Source organism: Anomalospiza imberbis, chromosome 1 (genome assembly GCF_031753505.1).
Source record: "Anomalospiza imberbis isolate Cuckoo-Finch-1a 21T00152 chromosome 1, ASM3175350v1, whole genome shotgun sequence".
Classification (NCBI taxonomy): Eukaryota; Metazoa; Chordata; class Aves; order Passeriformes; family Viduidae; genus Anomalospiza; species Anomalospiza imberbis.
In genome coordinates, this window is record NC_089681.1 from 61,003,776 (window position 1) to 61,022,827 (window position 19,052).

The following is a 19,052-nucleotide window of genomic DNA, read 5'->3' on the forward strand; positions in this document are numbered from 1 at the left end:
CTCTAGAACACCATTCTAATAGCAAATTACTAGTGGTATGAAATCTACAAGCATAACAAACCACAAAAATATTGACATCAAACCCCCTAGCATTGCTAAAATATGTAAACACTGCAAAAATATAAAGCTTGAGTAAAAAAATCCCAAACCCCTAACAATCTTGACACCAGCATTCAGCAAAATAACACTACGCAGGCCCAACATTGATAATACAGTAATATCTGCTTTCTTACCAAAAAGCTGCTATTGCACATGTTAAAATCCAAGTTAAAATGCCTAAAACTTTAGGACATGCCCAATAACTCTGTGCCATAAAATGTACCATTGTTTAAAAACCAGCAAATAAATACTAGAAACTAGGAATGACATGCACAACTCTGTTATTTCAATTCAAAAAGGCAATGTAAATTGCCTGTCATTGAAGGATTTTATTTTTAATTCTCACATTTTACATCTTCTGCAACAGCAGTCATGCTCATCAACTTTAATTAAGGACAAAAATAGTAAATACAGAGAACTAATGGTATTCCAGAAATATAAAGAAAAACCAAAACTCCTGGCTGCCTCCTACTACTTAGCCCACTATTAGTACTCCCATGAGGGATGACAATCTCTCCTGTAGCATCTCCTCCTCTTAGCTCTCTGTAACAAGCATCAATTACCTTAATTCAAAGAGCATATGAGACGATGAAGCAACAAACTTTTGAAGCATTTCAAACACATGGTGGGAGACAAAAAAATGTTTTCTTAACTATAATTGCTAAGACAAGAACATCTCATAGCTAAACACTGGCCATCCAGCAGCCCAGACTCTCTCAGTTATTCAAGCAACTGAAGCTACAGCAACCAAAGCAAGGTCTGCAGCAGTTAATTTAAACCTCAACAATAAAACACAACAACAGAGGCTGATTTTACTATAGTCTTTAGTGGGAACTTTATACAAAGTTTTGCTGTTGTTATCTTGACAGTTAAAGATGAGCCAATTTCCAGTGATGCTGTCCTTACAAATTAACAGTTTTGTAAAGCCCAAATAGTATAATCAGTATTGATTAAACTGAATTTCTCTGTTAATACTCTTTGGGAATCACAAGCCACTGTAAAGAAATTATTCCTAGAAATGCTGTTCTCCAAGAAGCATAAAATAACACAGCTGATCCAACAGTGTAATAAAAATCCTGCTACTATTTATTTGCCTTTCAATGTACAGCAGATGTTCCTCACATTTTACTTATTAAGGGATTTAAAAGGAACTTTAGGAATTAGTACCAGCATAAAGTAAGATTTTGCATATCATTTTCATGTACTTCTGGGCATGGGGAAAACCCAGCCCAAATAGGCAACTGTTTGCTGGCATGTGTAACAACAGCAGAGCAAAGCTCTGATCCCTGCCTTGTTGTGTGAAAGGAAACTTACAGCCCCCACCATGACTCCAAGGTGGAAGGAAGATCTGAACATATTCTTCATGCTAACAGTGGTAGGTTAGCCCTTCCTCTTCTTGGTTGTGAAGACCTGCATCATTTGTTGCGGTAGTGCTTCTCAATGAGCCAATTCAATTTATAATCACAGTCCTTTTTTCCTCATTAAATGAGATAGGCTGAACTGATTTTAAAAAAGGATGTTGAGGGATGCAGTGAGAAAGAAATATTGGAAATTGCCCTGACAAATTTGATAGAAGAGGTTTGCTGATGTAATAAAAGCAACCCTGGCCTAAATGATGGGCCAGCTACAGCTACACTTTGCATGGCTATTTAGCATATTTTTCAATACAATTACTAACTTGGTAGCAGGACAGCACAGAAGAACCTAAATCAGGATTTACTTACAATGCTGGTCACAGTCTACTCTAGCAAACACCACTTGATTCTTATCTGGATATTCTTCTTTGATTACATTAGAAGCTTCCTCAAAAATAGGATGCAGCATTTGGCTGAAGCGGCACCTGTAAGTAGAACACAAAATTGTGACTTCATAATATCACTTTGAAATATTTCCGTTGATGACTACTGGAACATTTCAATCTTTGAAGGAAAAAGAAAAAAAGGAAAACAAAGAAAAGCCACTGGAAAAAAAATCACATCTACCTGTAATCATCCCAGTAACTGACTGGATAAAAATCAGTTCAAAAATAACTTGAATGAATCAGGTGCAGAAAAAAAAGTAATTCTGAAAGAATATATAGTTCAATATAAGCTTCCCTCCTTTATCTCCCTAGGAAACACCATTAATCAATTATAAGCCTTTAGGAAATATATTCTGTTCAGAAAGTATTTTGTTATTTTTTTTTTACCTGAATTACCTCATGGAAAGTGATTTTAAAAATGTAGTAAAAGTTGTTCCTTAGATTGTTGAGATTGAAATATTCACCAACAAATTCAAGAAATATCACAGGTAATTTTCTGTGGGTCAACAATACAAGTTATAAGTATTACATATTATATTGTTGCTCAGGTTTTGCAGAATTTGAGCAGACCACCTTTACAGCAGAAGAACAAAGAGAACCCTAAGGATCCCTTCTTCCAGTAATGTCAGATTTTGATGCAAATTCTCTCTTTTTGCCCACAGAAGAGGTGTTAGGATTGTAAAGATGCTTCAGTGGCTTTAGGGAGTTTAGGGTAACAGTAGTGCACAAGCCCATTACCAATATGTCAATAAAACTATTTTATTTTCTGTCCTTCCAGGCATATGGCAGATTTTTAATTTGGAGATGCATAATGGCACTGTAGAAATTGTGAGAATGAGACTTCAAGGAATAGACTTGCAATAAACCAGCCTGCACTGAAACCCACCTTAAACATAACAGTGACAGCCTGGGGATGCAGTTATGTCTGCAACATCAAACATGTAAGTGAAGAGCAAGTCTTGCTCTCAAAATGCCAAGAGAGCTAAGTCCACCTTCTGAAAAAACCTGACTCTGGGCAACCCAGCTGAATGCTACATATTTATGCAGCATGTATATGTTACCATGTATATGCTACAATGGCTTCTTGTCCCTCATTCTTCTCCACCCTAAAAACAGAGAAGTTCCATGACCAAAACTGATCTGTTCTCACTCATAAGTCAGGTTACATCACAGACTGGCAATGTGCTATGTTGAGGGATTATTGCTGTATGCCTGAAAGTAATCCTCATAATTAAGGCAACAACGTTTTAAAACTATAGCCTATTAAAATGTGAACCAAGCAAGCACAGACAGAAGGAGAAGCAATTGGGACATAAACCCAGGAAAGAATTGGTTTGAAAGCAAGAGACTACTGTATTTTCAATTAGAAAACTATAGCCAAACATGACAGTTTTCAAAAGACAGAAGCTTAAATATAAAAAAAATCCAACTTGAATAACTTACCAATCAGCATAAAAATTAACTAAAGCAACATCTGCATTGTCTGAGAAGAAAGAAAAAGAAAAAGCCCAATGTCACATTGTGAGGCAAACTTCTCAGTTCTTTTATTCGAGATTATAAAAGTATGTGCAAAAAAACTACAAAAGCAAATATTTCTAGATGATTCAGCATAAAGCTTAGTCTGATTGCTAGAAAACTGCTGGGCTAAGTCTCATCTGAAATATAATCTATAACAAATGGGAAAAAGATGAAAGAGGCCTTCAGTCAAGTGTTCTATTGACTTTACTGACATATAAGACAAAAAAAAAAAGTAAATACTTAAGGCATTAAGACACACAAATTAATTGACACATGCAGCAAAAATTATTTCTGGATTTAAAATTAAGGCACTCACATCCAGAAATTGAACTCTAGTAGCTCTTAAGCACTAGCTCTATTATTTGTAAGTGTTAAAAATTAGTTAAAAGCTGAAATCCCAGCTATTTGGGGTAGAAGACTGATGAACAGGCAACCTGTCTGTGCAACTTGCTCTGGTTTGTCCTTACTTCTCTTATTTAATCTGGATACTATGGCAAAAGGTAGCAAAGAAATTTTCAGTCCCCAAAACCAGAATCATGCTAAGGACCACTAAAAAAATGCAGTACTACAGGATACATAAAATGAAGTAATTAAATAATGTTCTTATGCATTGTTTTTCACATATTAAAAAAAAAATCAAAAAAGGATAAATTTCCAGCCCAAAAATTAAGTATTATCTTTATAGAATATAATAAGTAACCATGCTTTAAATTAATTTTTAGTAGTAGTACTGACCTAGACACTGAAATAAAAAGAAATACATACTCAAACTACAGAATATCAGCCACAGCTTTATAAAGCAGAAATGCTGACAAAGCAGAAAATTGACAAAGCTATAGAGCAGTTACATGTGAAGATAAGGATGCTGAAAGCCTGGAAAAGACAACATGCTGATAAAGACAGCTCTTGAGTAGGCTGGAGAACACCACAGTTTGATTACAATTATGGTGTTAAGATTTTCATTATCAGTCAAGGGATGCCAGTGGTGAATAGGTAAATAACAAACACTGAAAAGTTGAGGGTTTCCTCTAACGTATAAAGTATTTATTGAAAGCAATGGGATGAATTTCAGAAGCACTTACACTTAGCATATATTCCCTTTTGTGAATTACATTGTATAAAATAATTGTGTATTTTCCACTGTAGAAACATATATATCACAAAGCAATCTCATATCATAAGGCAGATTCTAGTCCAGACCTTATTAAAGATTTTCAACCTGGATATATTTGAAACTATGTAATAACTTTTTCCTGCAAAGACAACCAGATACAGGCAAGTTGCATACTTCTCAGAGGGAAAGGTTTCAGACAAGAAATACATATCTGTTTAATTTAAAGATTTCCATTCTATGAGCCACCAGAATCAGGACAGTGCTTAACCTGAGAAAAGGCAGAGCTGAACAAGCAAGATACTGAAGGCCCATAACCATGGGTTCCACTTGCTGCTATTTTTTGGGGGGAAACTTTTAAAATGCCCTCTAGACTAGTTTTGGTTTTGCAATCAAGCATTCCCTTCTGCAAACAAGATAAGTTATTTTCTTAAGACACTTCAAATTCTCAGTGCAATACATTAGTTCAGATAGCTAATTTCGACCACAGGCATTTAATATTTCTAAGCTGATTGCAATTCATATATTCAAAGCTAGGGTATGAATATTCATTTAATACCACTGCAATATTCACATAGATAAGTAACTGCACATGCAAGGAAAAAAATTATTCAAAGTACTCACTTAAAATGTCATCTATATTCCCACTATCTAGACTTGTTATTTCACTTCTTGCTGGATTAAAAAGCCAAGACACCTAAAAAGAGAAAGCAAATCAGTAAGGTATGTTTCAGCAGTAAAGTAGTAACTGATGTGTGATTTTTAAGTGCTACAGATCAAAAGCTGGAGAAGAACAGTAAAAGAACTGTAATTCAGTCAATGCATTTCAAATGACTGAAGTACTACAAATATACAAATAAACTACTGATATAACATACTTTCACATTTAAAGAAAAATTAGTTTTTTTCATACAATTCTCTACTATGTAGCCAGAAATTTTACAGGTAAATTTGCACCTTTAAGAGCAACTTATATTCATAACTTCACTCTGAAGAAAGAAATGAAACCCCATTTCAGCAACCTCACACAGGTGGGCATGTAGATTTTACCCAGAGACAAGTAACTCCTTCTGTCACTTACAGGACTTGTCTGACAAAAAAGTTTCTCATTAAGTAAAGCCTCAACCACCTGCATTTTTATTGCTGTTTTAGGAAACAATTTTAATACATCTAACTCAACTAGCTACAGTCTTTTATCTCCTTCTGTATTTACACTTGACACTACTTCAGTCCCAGCATGCAATAGGCTTATCAGACTACAAAAACCAAGTCACCACATCAGCCAAATCATTCAATTACAAAGCAACATTTATATTACTCTTAATGCAACTCTTATAGCAATACACAATTTTATGGATGGACACTCTCATTTTCAGTGCAACTGGCCCAGATCTTTTTTTTCTAAAATGCAGTTGAAGAAACAGAAGGTAGAGTTCTATCCCAGGTGAGAGAGACATCAATGAATTACAATTTATTTTTGCTTTGAGAGAGACAAGCATGCAAATGTTTGAGTAGGATAATATAGATTCTTGTCTGGGACATGAATGTTTCCATCCTGAGTAAGCCAGTCAGAAAGTCATCACTTCTCTAAGCACAGTCAGGGCTTGGACCAGATGCTCTGCTCTGATGCCTTCATGGTTTCAATTGATGTATGGTTCCTCAGACAGAGGTAACAGCAAAGGAAAAGGAAGGTTTTTGGAAGAGAACTGAGAGGATTGCACAGGTCAAGGAGTTGGGCAGAGACAGAGATTCACAGAGACACCCCGCAATGAGACGTGGCAGCACACAACATACATGCTATTGATATTCCCAGAGACTTATTTACCCCTTGAGGTGCAAAGAATATTTGCCTATGGCTCAAGAGGCACCAAGGAAAAACACAGCTAAAAGCATAAAGACCATCCAAATAAAACCACACAGAGCAGCTGTATAGCAGGAACCAGTGATATAAGGTTCTCTGCATTTATGGAAGAGCTTGAGACCTATCCTGAACCTATAGTAGGACCATGACTACAAAGAACAAGCCTCCAGGATATACCTGCCTTTGACACTGTTTACAATTTATCAAAAATGTCACACACCAAATTTCATAACATTTATAACAAGTGTATATGAAATATTTGATTGAAAAAAAATCACCAAACTGGATCCCAGCTTTCCTTAAGATCAGCTTCAAAAATGGTAGGAAACTTCTGCAGTGAGAGACTGTTAACAGCTCTAAAACTATGACTGTAAATCACACACAGGTGAGATTTGCAGCAATCAATCATTTTCAATTCTTTCTGATTTGTGGATCACTAATCACTTCCCAGTGAAGATAGTGATCCTTCCGTATTTCCCATATGGAGGCCCTTGGGTAGCATATAACTCTTATCTTGCACTACAGGCTGAAAACACATCAACTATTGGAATACAAAATACGTACCAGTGCTCCTCTCTTGGTAGTTGAATAAGATACCATTCTTAAATGCAAACCTAAGATTTGTGGTGGAGTTTGCACACTCTTCCTGTGGCACTTCAACTGCTTGAGACAAGTGTCTAAACTGTGGCTCTATGACGACTGTAGAGAAACAAACTGAGCTGTGAGGTCCAGAGATGAAACAGGCAGCGTAACAACACAATCTGCCAAAAATCTGATTAAGCAAGCTATGCAATGCACAAGTTCCAGAAGGCCAGTGCTCAGGGAATTCCTCTGAAGATGCTGGCATTGCTGACTAGTGAGCAGCAAGAAGGTAGGACTCTGCCTTTGGAGTGAGAAGCTACCTGCATGGACCCAGATCACACCAGCCATATTATACCCAGAGAAGTAACAACTGATGGCAACCATTAGTGCAGACACCTCCCCAACACCCCCTGGGTGGTGCAGGGGATGACAGCTTCCATGGTGTTGCTGGGGGGAGGTTCTGGTACTAGAAGTTATGTTTGTAGTGAGTCAGGTCAGGTCAGCATGTGCTAGCACAGGTTCATTTTTATGCACGTGCTGCTTTGTTGCAAATGTTAGGTTTGACCTAACTTGAGTACAATTGAAGCAGTAACTACAATTAACAATAACAGCTGAAATATTGCTCTAGACAATAATGGATAGGGTATTTCAACAATAATTTTCTTGGCCATCATCTGATCCTACTGAAGGTGACTTTGCAAATTCAATGTTCTAAGGCTTTAGCTGCCTTGCAAGGCCTCAAGAACCTCTGATCACCCTGAAGACCACAGACTTAACCTGCTTGTAATCTTGGACAAGGTTTGTTTACAGAGAAAATCCACATAAGCCTCTAGAAAGCAGGAACTTTTCAGTTGCTGCACACAAGCTCTGCATTACCATTCACACTTGAAAAGAATTTCCACTGTAGGTCTTGGTGTAACTATTTTCACAGAAGCTCAGCAGTAGCACTTCATATTGTCTAAACAAACTAAATGGTTAAGATAACAATTTCTTAAACCCTCCTGGTTTTTTCTAGTATAACTTTCCAGCAGCAAGACAAATCTTATCTAATAGGCTAAGTTGCACATAAATTAAATATAACATAGATAAGCATGTTGTTTGCAGTCAAGAAATAGGCTATGTTACTTAGCAGATATACTTCAATGGATCAGGAACTGTAGTCATATTTGTAGATTGCCACAATACACTTAAAACACATTTAACTTGCAATGCAAATATTTAAGTGCACCATGAAAGCACAGGACTTACTAACTGATGAGATCCTCTTCTAGACTGTGCTATGTGCAGAACAGAGGAATTAAAACTAATACTTCTTCATAGCACAAATAAATTTTGTGATTGCTTTCTCAACTCTTACTGTGGAAATGTGGTGCAAGCTGCATGTACTAAGACATTAACACCAAAACAAATATTCCAAACATCTTCATGTATTGAAGGTGAAAAACAAATTAACCATATACCCTATTGTCCCTTCGTATTACAGTAGTGGAAAAACACCGAGACTAAGAAAAGTTGCACAAAATCTGAGATAATTGAAATACTTTTCCCACTAGAAGTATGAAAATCTCTGTTTTGTCAAATATATTCATAATCATGTTCTCAAACATTTTATACTGACTAAATAATTGTGGGTGCCAAACTTTTAATAATAAGTAGACAGACTCACAGAAAAAAAAGCATTCCTTGAAGAAATGCCAATAAATATGCACTACACACTCCAGCTGAAGCTTTCATTAAGGTATAATGCCTGTAAGGAAGAAAACACCTCCTTTTGACCCAGTAATCTTGCTGTCCCATGGGATAAAGAGGGATTATGATATTACTAGTATTAATATTTATCATAAAGGAATACAAATTTGTATTTAAATTCCTAAGAAGCTACACTGTTTTGAGAATATTTTCTGACCTTTTTTGAGGTCTGTGCTTCATACTCATAAGAAGAAAAGATATTTTTGAGGAAATAATTTCTAAATATCAGCTATACACTTTATAATAGGTATTGAACATAAGTTCTGAAAAACATACTGGCTAAGAAATTTTTCACTTTTAAATGCAAACTTTGCATTCCACTGCTCATAGCAGGACATATGGATGATGGTTCATATTTATAACTGAAGTAAAAAAAAAAATCAAACTGGCATTACAAGATAGCTACAAACTCATTGAAGAAAGCATCTTGAAAAAATAATTCAAAAGGAAAACTGGTTACTTAAGTGCACCCAAAAATAACTCAACTTTCTGCACTTACACTGGATAAAATTAAGTATTTTTTATATTTCTATTTTTTAAATATTCAAACTGAAAATCTGAAGGTAAAACTAAGTAGCTATGAAATAAAAAGATTTTTAAAAATAGAGTAGAATATAATACATTAAATACTTGAGTGAAGCTGCTCAAGTTAGATTAAGATGTTTATAATCTACTCACAACCATTTGACACTACTGAAAAATGACAAAACAAATGTAGACTGAAACAAGCAAATGCAGAAAGCTTTATGCACTTACAGAATACATTGCTGTGGGGAAAAATCAGGAACTGAACAATGTTTTCAGAAAGATAAAATTTAGGTCATATGGTGGGAGGGAAGAAGAGGTGGTGACATACACTTTTATTCTTCCGGTCCTCAAAAATACTGTCAAATAAAGCAGGAACATCATGGCTCAGGTTCCTGGGAGTTTCTGAAGATAACAGTGGTCATGCTTTTACTAGGAAGTTTAATTAGTACAGCAATCTTAGTGTTTCTGTTCAAGATTTGGTCCTCACTTTAAGTTAGCCAATAGCTTAGGGAGCCAGTACCAGTCACTTCTGAGGAGTAACTATGAATTAGCTGAGATTTATTCTGATTGTTTGCAATGAAAGACCTCAAAGCACTGCTGGAAAGTCACTATGATCCTCCCATACAATGCCAATGGTGCACCATGCAATGCCACACAAGTAACCTTATGCAAAACAAAATGCCTGGACAGAACCTATTCAACTCATACCCAACACTGAACCTCTGCCAGGTTTCACACCACTTTCCCAAAGACGAAATAAAAGCACATCCAGTTTCAACGCACCTTCTACTGACAGTATTGCTGTTCAATTGCCATTCTACACATCCAATTAATAAAGCCTGCTGATTACTCAAGAGATTTAGATCAACCTTTTATCAACATTTTACCAGCACCAGTTAGTGTTGTTAGTTCTTTAATTGCTAACTGGAAAGGAGAGACAGACCTATAGTTTAATGGTATTTCTTTTTCAAGTGTATTATACTTTACATGCCACTTTCTTGCAGAAGATTTTAACAGTTTAAATGTGCATAACCTTAAAATTGAAAGAAAAGGAAAAAAGAACCCAGGTCTGTTGCATTCTAGTTCTTTGCCCCTTTATTTTTTAATGTATATAATGAAGCAGAGGTCCTCATTTCCAAAGCAAACTATCTGTAGAATATAGAAAATGTATTCATGGAGCATTATGATTTCTAATTAGTACTACACCTGCAAAGCAATCAACAAGAACAGCCTTCATTTTCACCTGCTAAACTTTTCATTTACCTTTTCCTCCTGCTGGGAAATGCTAAAGGCATACAACTAAACCATCTTTCTCCCCTAACACAAAATCATTTTACATTTGGCATCCAGTTCTAGCCCACACCTAATCCATATTTGGCATGTTGAAGTAACTACCTGAAGTCCAAGCCCCCCAGGACCCTGCTGCTGACTGTCAGTCCCTGAGTACCTCTTTTTTATGCATGCTGCTGATCTGCTGCTGCTCTAAGGTCTGCATTAAACTCCTGGACAACAGGAAGCAGACGGGTTTACAGCCTGCTGTAGGATGATACAAATTGAAAGCAATCCCAGAAGACAGCAATGCCAAAGCTGGCTAGACATTGTAAGAGCCCCTGAATTTTGGCTTCAGAACCATCAATCAGGAACATCTTGCTGGCGGCATTCCCAGAAGCCCTATAATGAACCACAAAGTTCAGAGCAGAGAGAGGTAACAGTAAATAGAGAATGCTGAGGGAAAATAAAAAATAATATTATTCACCCTCTCAGTGAGAACAGTTCAACTCTTACTTGTCACCACTTGATTTCAGACAGTGCCCAAATATTTTCATCACTTAGACTGACTGCTGCCATCCCTGGTGAATATGCAAGATTTTTATTGGTAATGCAAGCTGCTTTCATGATAAGACTATGAGACAAAGATCTATTAGTTCAAAACATTAACTAATGATCCTTTCTCAATTACATTCAAGTTTTCAGAGCAATTTTTAAATGGGTAACAAGAAATAATTTTCTTATAATTTTTCATTTAAGAGTCATATCTTAAATTTAGTCAGGAAAATTTAAAATGCTCAAAATAAGCTCCTTAAAACAGATTTAAAGATTGCAGTTACTAATGTTCAGGAAAACAGAGAAAAAAAATCTTACTAAACAGAAATATGGATAATATATAATTAGAAAAGTAAACTTACTTCTTCAGCCTTGATAGACAGTTCACTTTTACACTGTTTTAGCCAAACAGTGCTGTAACTGCACTAAGCTAACAGCAGAGTAGAGACCATCATATGAAAAAGGAGTCACACAGTTTTTTGTCTTCCACATATCTTGTTATCTGCTCTGATTTTAAGTGTGTGGAAGAAATATTTGGAGTAGCTGCATATCTTAGAAGTACTGAAAAAATTATTTTTAAATGAAAATACTAGAAACAGAGAAATTCACAACGCTATCTTTGAAAATCCAAATTATATTGATTTGACATGCCAAATTAGGAAAAAGATCTTTCAGCTAATGGTTCCTAAAACTGAACTTAACACACAAGCAAAGGAGTTGAAGGATTGTCCTGTTTGACTGGGAACGGTTCACAGCTGCAGAGATCTCTCAATGGCCTGATACCACAGCACCAAGGATTTCCAGAAAAATGGATAAGTTAACATCTCAACAGTTTGTGAACTATCATTAGAAGACGCAAGATGTTCATTCAAAAAGTCCATTGCAGAGATATTAATTAAACACCATAACCACAACATGCAGTCCAATGCATTGCATTTTCTTCCACAAAACTATTAGTAGCAGAACCATGCACTCAAACACAATTCTAAAGCTTAAGTCTCTGGGCACAAACCTATGGATCGTGGTCTTTTACAGAAATGTTTAAGCAAGGACTCAAAAAAATGACATGAGGCGTGTCTAAAAAAATGTCACAGAGATAAGACCTGTAATTTATTTCCAGCTTTCAGTTATTTCTCTTGGCCTTTAAGGAAAAGAATAATCTCCAGTCAGGGTTATGATCCAATGCTTTCCTTGCCTTATACATCCACACAGAGAGAAACCAGTACATACACCTTCAAAAGATGTAAACAGATGTTTGAACATCTGTATTAATTTGTGGATAATGTTCAGAGTGCTCCACATCTCTACAACTAGGCATCTATCTTAAAGCCTATTTCGCAGATTTAAAGCTATGAATTCAGCTCCCCAGGAAACTACTGAAAACTCTGAATTTTTAGATATTTTATTTACCAAGCTGCTTCTCTGAAACAAGTAGCTAGAATTCCCCTGAACAAAAAAGGTCACATTTGTGCAGCCTTTTAGGAAAAAACACCTCATGTTCTGATAACTCTTTCTTTTCCATTTTGCCAACTGCTTTGATTATTTGGCAACAACACAAGGATACACTTTCAAGCAGGAGTAACACATAAAAAATACAAATGCAATCTCCAAAATGATTAGCACAAATTAAGCAGCTGTTGTTATGTATGAAAGCCAGCACCCTTAACATCCTCAGCTTGTTAAAGCATGATCCAGCAATATGAAATAAAGGGCAGATTGGCCTTGTCAAGACTTTGGTAAGGCTGGCAGAGCAGAATAGTTTGCTGTCCCTTTTCACTAAATCAAGGAAAAAGACCCTGTTCTATTTTGGCCACTGCAATTAAACATAAAACCCACTACCAAAAAATTTGTTGTAGACAGTTTAAATCTTGGAGACTGTGTACTTTTAACTCCATTCCTCATTATAGAAAGCAACACACTACCCTGTTATTCACTATAATCTACAGGCTTTCCTGTGCTCTTTATTGTAGTTTTTACACAAGGCTAAGAAATTAGCTTTTTTTTTTTTTTTTTTTTTAATAATACAAATGTATTTATGTTTTGTTCATTCTTGGACTGGTGATGAAAATGCATATTAAAATAGAATAAAAACTTTTACATCCTTCTGTGGGAGGAGTGGCCATGGAATTCAGAATCTCACCTTCAAAGCATAATCTTAGAGGAAGAAACCAAAAGTAGATGTAGTGTTTCCATAAGAAACCATATTTCTTATGTCACATTAATGTTTGCTACCTTGGAATAATTTGAAAGATTGAACATATTAGTGGATAACTGAATTTTCTATCCTTGCTCCCTGAACAGATTCTACTGCTTTAAAAATAAACACAATTTCTATTTTGACAAATTTTACTACATATTGAGTTTATTCTTCAATAAGACAAAACCAACTTTTTTTAAAGTGAAATGATCAACTTCAACACCTATGCACTTCTAGCTGCTTAGCTTTTCATTAATGACACAATCTAGTTGCAATACTGAACACATTTCTACCCTTCTTCTCCAAAACATCAAGTTCTCCGTATCTTTGCCTTAGCAAGAAAGGTGGGAACTTAAAGCAAAGACAAACCTGTTCAGTTTTACCTTTCAGATGGAACTTGTTTTAAGAGTGCGTATGAATTACTGAAACCAACTGCTCAAATGCCAATAAACACACAGCATCTAGCCCTCCATAAGAAAAATACCCACATTGGACCAACACTTCTCTAAACCATGCAGCTAGGTTAAGAGTAAAAAAAAGGTAGTAAAAGCAACAAACAGACAAACAAAATACCTAAATGAAAAATACAGCTGGGTCATTCTCCTCATCTAGTTCATCCAAAGGGATGCAAAACATACTGGTTTCAACCTGGACTCTAAATGGAATATAAGGGAAGTCTAAAGGGAATATAAGTGGACAAGCCAGTTTCCAATAACAGTGTTTAAATTGTACCATTTACCTTAGTGCAGCTGTTTGTTTGTACTTCTGAATAACAAAATCCTTTTGAAAGCACAGAATCACAGCCATTGTGATTCAGCTCAGCCTTATTTGATGCTGAAGGCGATGATGGTTAGAACTAAACAACAACTAAACAATGGAGCAGAGGAGCAAAGCAGCAGCAAACGTAGTGATGATTCTGAGGCAATTAGCAGCTCAAGTTAAATTCTGACCCTCTTCCACTTTTACTATTACACAGTCATGTTATTCTCTGCAATCTCCACCACAACAAACCCACATGTAACCACCCCTTTTCCTAACCTCAGATCTCAAGCTTTCAGCACTAGTACTTCCAGTACCACTATCTCCTTGTGCTATAGATTTTGTTTTTCCTTCAGCATGATTGAGATGCCACTTTTCCTCAAATTACCTGTTAATACTGCAGCAAGAGGCTAAGATTTTGTTTGCACTGCTATCAAAAGACTGCTACAGTAATTTGTGATGCAGCCATTCGTAGTATGAAAAGTTTGCCCACACGTTAAAACCACTGAGATTCAGTCCAGTGTTGTTGCTCTTCCCTCTTTTTCTGAGAAATCAAAATGAGGAACACCTCAGAATGTCAAAATTACAAGCTTTCTAAAATACAATGGCATTTTGATGATCTCTGTTTATCATTCCCTTAACATCAGAACTCTGAACTTTAGAATAAGTCCACTTAAAACATAATCTGAACTTACATTAGTTTGGTTATTTTATTTTCTTCATTCCAGGCATAATTGTGATGCACACTCCACAAACTTCCACTATACACATGTAAACTGCCAATCATAGCATATTAAAGCTGTTGGGACATCCATTAGCTTGTCTCTAGCAAACAATTTTTAGGCTAGCATTTATTATTTGCTACCTTAAAATGACATATGAGTGGATAATGGAAAAGATCTTTCCAAATAAGCGGTGATTCTGTGTAATAGAAATACTACTCCACAGCTGCATTCTAATTGACAAGTTGGCATTGGAAAAATCTCCCAATTCAAATGAGGAGGTAAAAAAAAAAAAGATATCTTTTTACAAATCAATCCATTGGCTTATCTTCTAGGAAAGAGCACTGATTAAAGCAATGCCACCTGAACCTGAAGAGAAAAATTCACCCTTGGGACCACAGCTGCATGTACCTTGAAGAATGAGAGGCTAATTTCAGGCTGTGTAAGACCTATTTTGTTTCTGCCCTAAACAGCTGCTAAGGTCCTGCACATATGCAGTCAATTTATCCTGGATAACTCTGAACAGCAGAAGAATAAATACTGCAGACAACTGGACACATACCACACATATTTTGAAATGCACAAAAGAAAATCATACAGAAATTGGTCTACTTCTCTTCAAGGAACATTAGACCTGCCAGTTTCAAGCTGACTCCCACAAAAACATCCAAGCAAGTATTCCAGACTGGTCCTAAAAATAGTATGACTACACTAACATGGTGCAGTGTTGAACTGGGAGCAAGTTTCAGACACCCTGGCTCTGCAATCAACTAACTTCATGTAGCAATCTTACTGCTCTCAACAGGGAAGTCTGCTGCAACCAAAACTGTTACCGAAGTCCTCAGCGACGTCTATTATATGTAGACATTTGCATAGGTTTAGCAAATTCTGCTGGCCTATGTTGACACAAGAAAATTCTAAAAAGTCCTTTCCCCCTTCAATTATAAGTTATACCTTTTTAGCCAAAGCAGATTTAAATGCCATTCAAAGGTAATTCCTGAGAGGCCCAAACACTCGCTGAGCTCCCTTCACTAATTAATGGATCATAAGTAGGAAAGAACCCCTAACTGTTCACCCCCTGCACCACATACTGTCTTAATTACCTTTGTGAAGCAACCAATTTGTCTTTCAGTTATTGTGTCCAAAATCCCAAGTGAATTCACTCAACAGGGAGAAGGAAAAAAAGAAAAAAGTTGTTTCATACACACGTTTATGAAAATTCATCATTTGTATGACTGGCAAAGAATCTAGGAACTAAGTGTTTCTAGCAAGAGTTAAGAAAGGGGATTTCAGTAAATTACGAGAGTCAGAAGTGATAGACTGACTAAAGGAACAAAAAGCTTTTCTTGGGATTACAAATATGGATACATCACTGAAAAGCTTTCCCTTTGTGCAGCTTTTGAGAAAGTTAATTATATCATCACTTCATAATCACGACAGCTATGGGAAACAGCAAAACACTATCACAGATGTTGTTTGCTTTTTCCAGACCATTGGAACAGGCACCTATTCCTTGCCTTTCAAAATACTTCCTTGCAGAGTTCCTAATGAACAAGTTCTCTCTGTGTTTATGCCCAATTGCCACACGAATCCAGTTGGAGACAAAATATAGGCTTTACTGCCAGTTATTTTACAACAGAGATTAGACTGCTCTTCTTCTCTCATTTTCACAAATCTATGAAAATAAAACCCAAAAAACCCTTGCAGACATTCATTTTTTTTGGATGCACCTCAATGAAACACACAAGAAGCAGGCAAGAATCACTGATGCCAAACAAGACAGAAGACAGGCTGGCTGCAAAAAAGCATGCCAAGGAACCAGGTCATTTACTATACTCCATTTCTAGAGTTCTACATTCTACTCAGGTTTCTGTTTCCCGAACATCATTTAGGATACAAAGTTTCAATCATAAAAGAAATCCAAGCCACAGAGAAGTATCTCACTTTGAAACAATGTAGCAAACAACACACCTGAAATCTCTCTGCGAATTAACATATCCTTCATTTTGGTCCCAAAGTGAAGCAGCTGGGAGACTCTGACAATATAAAATGTCTAAACTTACATCTTCCAGGAAACAAGACTCTGGACCTCCTGTGTTTCACTTCATTGCTAATGCAAATTTTACATATATGACTGGGGCTCACATTAAATCCCATCTATAATCTACTACACTATTTATTGTTTACCTAAGAATATGAACCTCACAGGACCATTGAATCAAGTGACAAATCCTGAAGGCACTTGAGTCTTAATTCAGTTCACTCATGAAACATGGCTCAGAAAGCCAAAAGGGCCCACAAGAGCCTCAAGGAGAACTTCAGAGCTCAAAACTAATCCACTTTACAGGGCAGAAAGTTGGTAGGGCAGAAGACTTGCATAGGTTAACACAGAATTTCTGGATGAGTTAAAAAAAAAAAAAAAAAAAAAAAAAAAAAAAAAAAAAGAGGGAGCAGACAGAAGGTAGAGGTAAGAAAAATACTTGGTAGGAACAGAGAAACACTGCTTGAGGTGGCAGCAGTCCAAGCTCAGCTGGAGTTGAGAGAAGGATGTTAAGGTAAGCTGGCAACAAAAGGAAGAGAGGATGAGTAAGAAAACTGTAGGTTGCTGCTTAGCTAGCAGGGGACACAGAGACAAAGTACACAGAAAAGGCTTGGACACTCAATGTTGTCTTTGGCTGATTTTATACTGATGGTGTCTGAGCCCATAGCAGAGTTCCAGAGAAAAGAAGCATTACTCACATGAGTAGAAGACCAAGTTAGAAAGCTCTTCAGCAACTGGGACATATTCAGAGACACAGAACCAGACCAAATGGGTTTTTCTCTGGGTCACCAGGACAATTATGGAAAAAAATTTCCTTTCCAGAAGCCACATCCATCCAGCATATATTTGGAATAAGTACATCAATCTGTTTTCTGTGGCAAGACATTTAGCTCTGTAAACAAGGAAAGAGTACTGGACGTTGTTTGCCTTGACTTTAGCAAGCTTCTAACACAGCACTTCAAAGGATCCTTAGACCTAAATTGTTGATGCATGCACTGCGTAAGTGAACTATGAAGTGAGTGACACAGCAATTGAACTGCTGAGCTCAAAGGGCTGTAACCAAAGATACCATGTCCAAGTGGCCTCTAAGAAAATTTCTCCAGATCAATACTGGGTTTAAGATTTGTCTGTAGTAATGACCAGAAAGATGGAACAGAGTGCCTTCTCAGCAGTTCCCTGAGGATACAGAAACTGGGTGAAGTGCTTTATAAGCTAGAGGGAATATCTGCTATTCAGACACCTCAAATGGCTGGAAAAGTGGCCTGACAGAAACCTTGCAAAGTTCCACAAAGGCAAAGTCCTGTATCTCTGTTGGAATAACAGGCTGGGAGCCAACCAGATGGAAAACAGCTTTGCAGAAAAGGTCTCAGGGAGCAAGTTGAACAGGAGTCAGAAGCATGACCTTGCATCAGAGACAACCACACACTGGGCTGTGTTAGCAAAAGTGTATCCAGAAGACCACGGGAAGTGATTCTTTCCTTTCATCTGGCACTTGTGTGAGCACATCTGGAGGATTCTGCCCAGCTTTGGGACCAGCTGTACAAGACATTAACATATGGAAGTGAAGCCCAGCAGATGGCTATGAAGTGAGTAGTGACTGGAGATCAGGGTATACAAGGAGAGGGTGAGACAGCTGCATTTGTTCACCCTTAAGGGAAAGTTATTACTGCTGCTACCAGCGACCTAATCAGAGGTTATAGAGAAGTTATCTTCCCAAAGATGCAGTGATAGGACAAGAGACAACATATACAATCCACACCTTCAGACAGACTTTTCAAAGAAAACTTGCAACAAAGTTTTCATTCAACACCAAAACAGGTGACCAGAGAAGTTGCAGAACCTCCATCCTTGGAGTTCTATAAGACAACTGGAAAAAAACCTGAGCAATTCCATCCAAGTTAGTCTTGCACTGAGCAGAGAGTAATACCAGATGACTTTAAGAAGTCCTTTAAAATTTAATGATCAAACCTCCAGTGACAATTAAAAAAAACAGAACTCTACAACTTGATCCTATCAGGTAAACACAGTGAGACTCTTAATACTCCTCTCCATCAAAGCTTTCTTGCTAAAGCCAGACATAGGTCAAGAAACAAGAGAGGGAAGAAACCTAGAACATTTACCATAATAACAATAGATGAAAAAGAGATTTACTGTGTTCAGCAGAAACCTTGTGCTGCATATATGATTACCAGTTATTTGCTGAAAGTATGCCCAGAGCATCTGCCTTTAGGTAACAATGTGCGATGTTCTGTCTTCCATG

General features: G+C 36.8%; 1 protein-coding gene across 2 annotated transcripts in view; it reads right to left on the reverse strand.

Annotated features, from left to right (window-relative positions):
* Positions 1-19,052, reverse strand: part of ERP44 (endoplasmic reticulum protein 44) — a 48,550-nt gene that overhangs the window by 24,205 nt on the left and 5,293 nt on the right. The window contains exons 2-4 of one of the 2 annotated variants that reach the window (XM_068194422.1): positions 5,154-5,226; positions 3,344-3,383; positions 1,824-1,939 (exon numbers count right to left, since the gene is read on the reverse strand). In XM_068194422.1, the coding sequence (XP_068050523.1) occupies positions 1,824-1,939; positions 3,344-3,383; positions 5,154-5,226 (229 nt within the window). Of the gene's footprint in view, positions 1-1,823; positions 1,940-3,343; positions 3,384-5,153; positions 5,227-19,052 lie in introns of those variants that run through there. The other variant, XM_068194430.1, reaches the window with a different exon arrangement.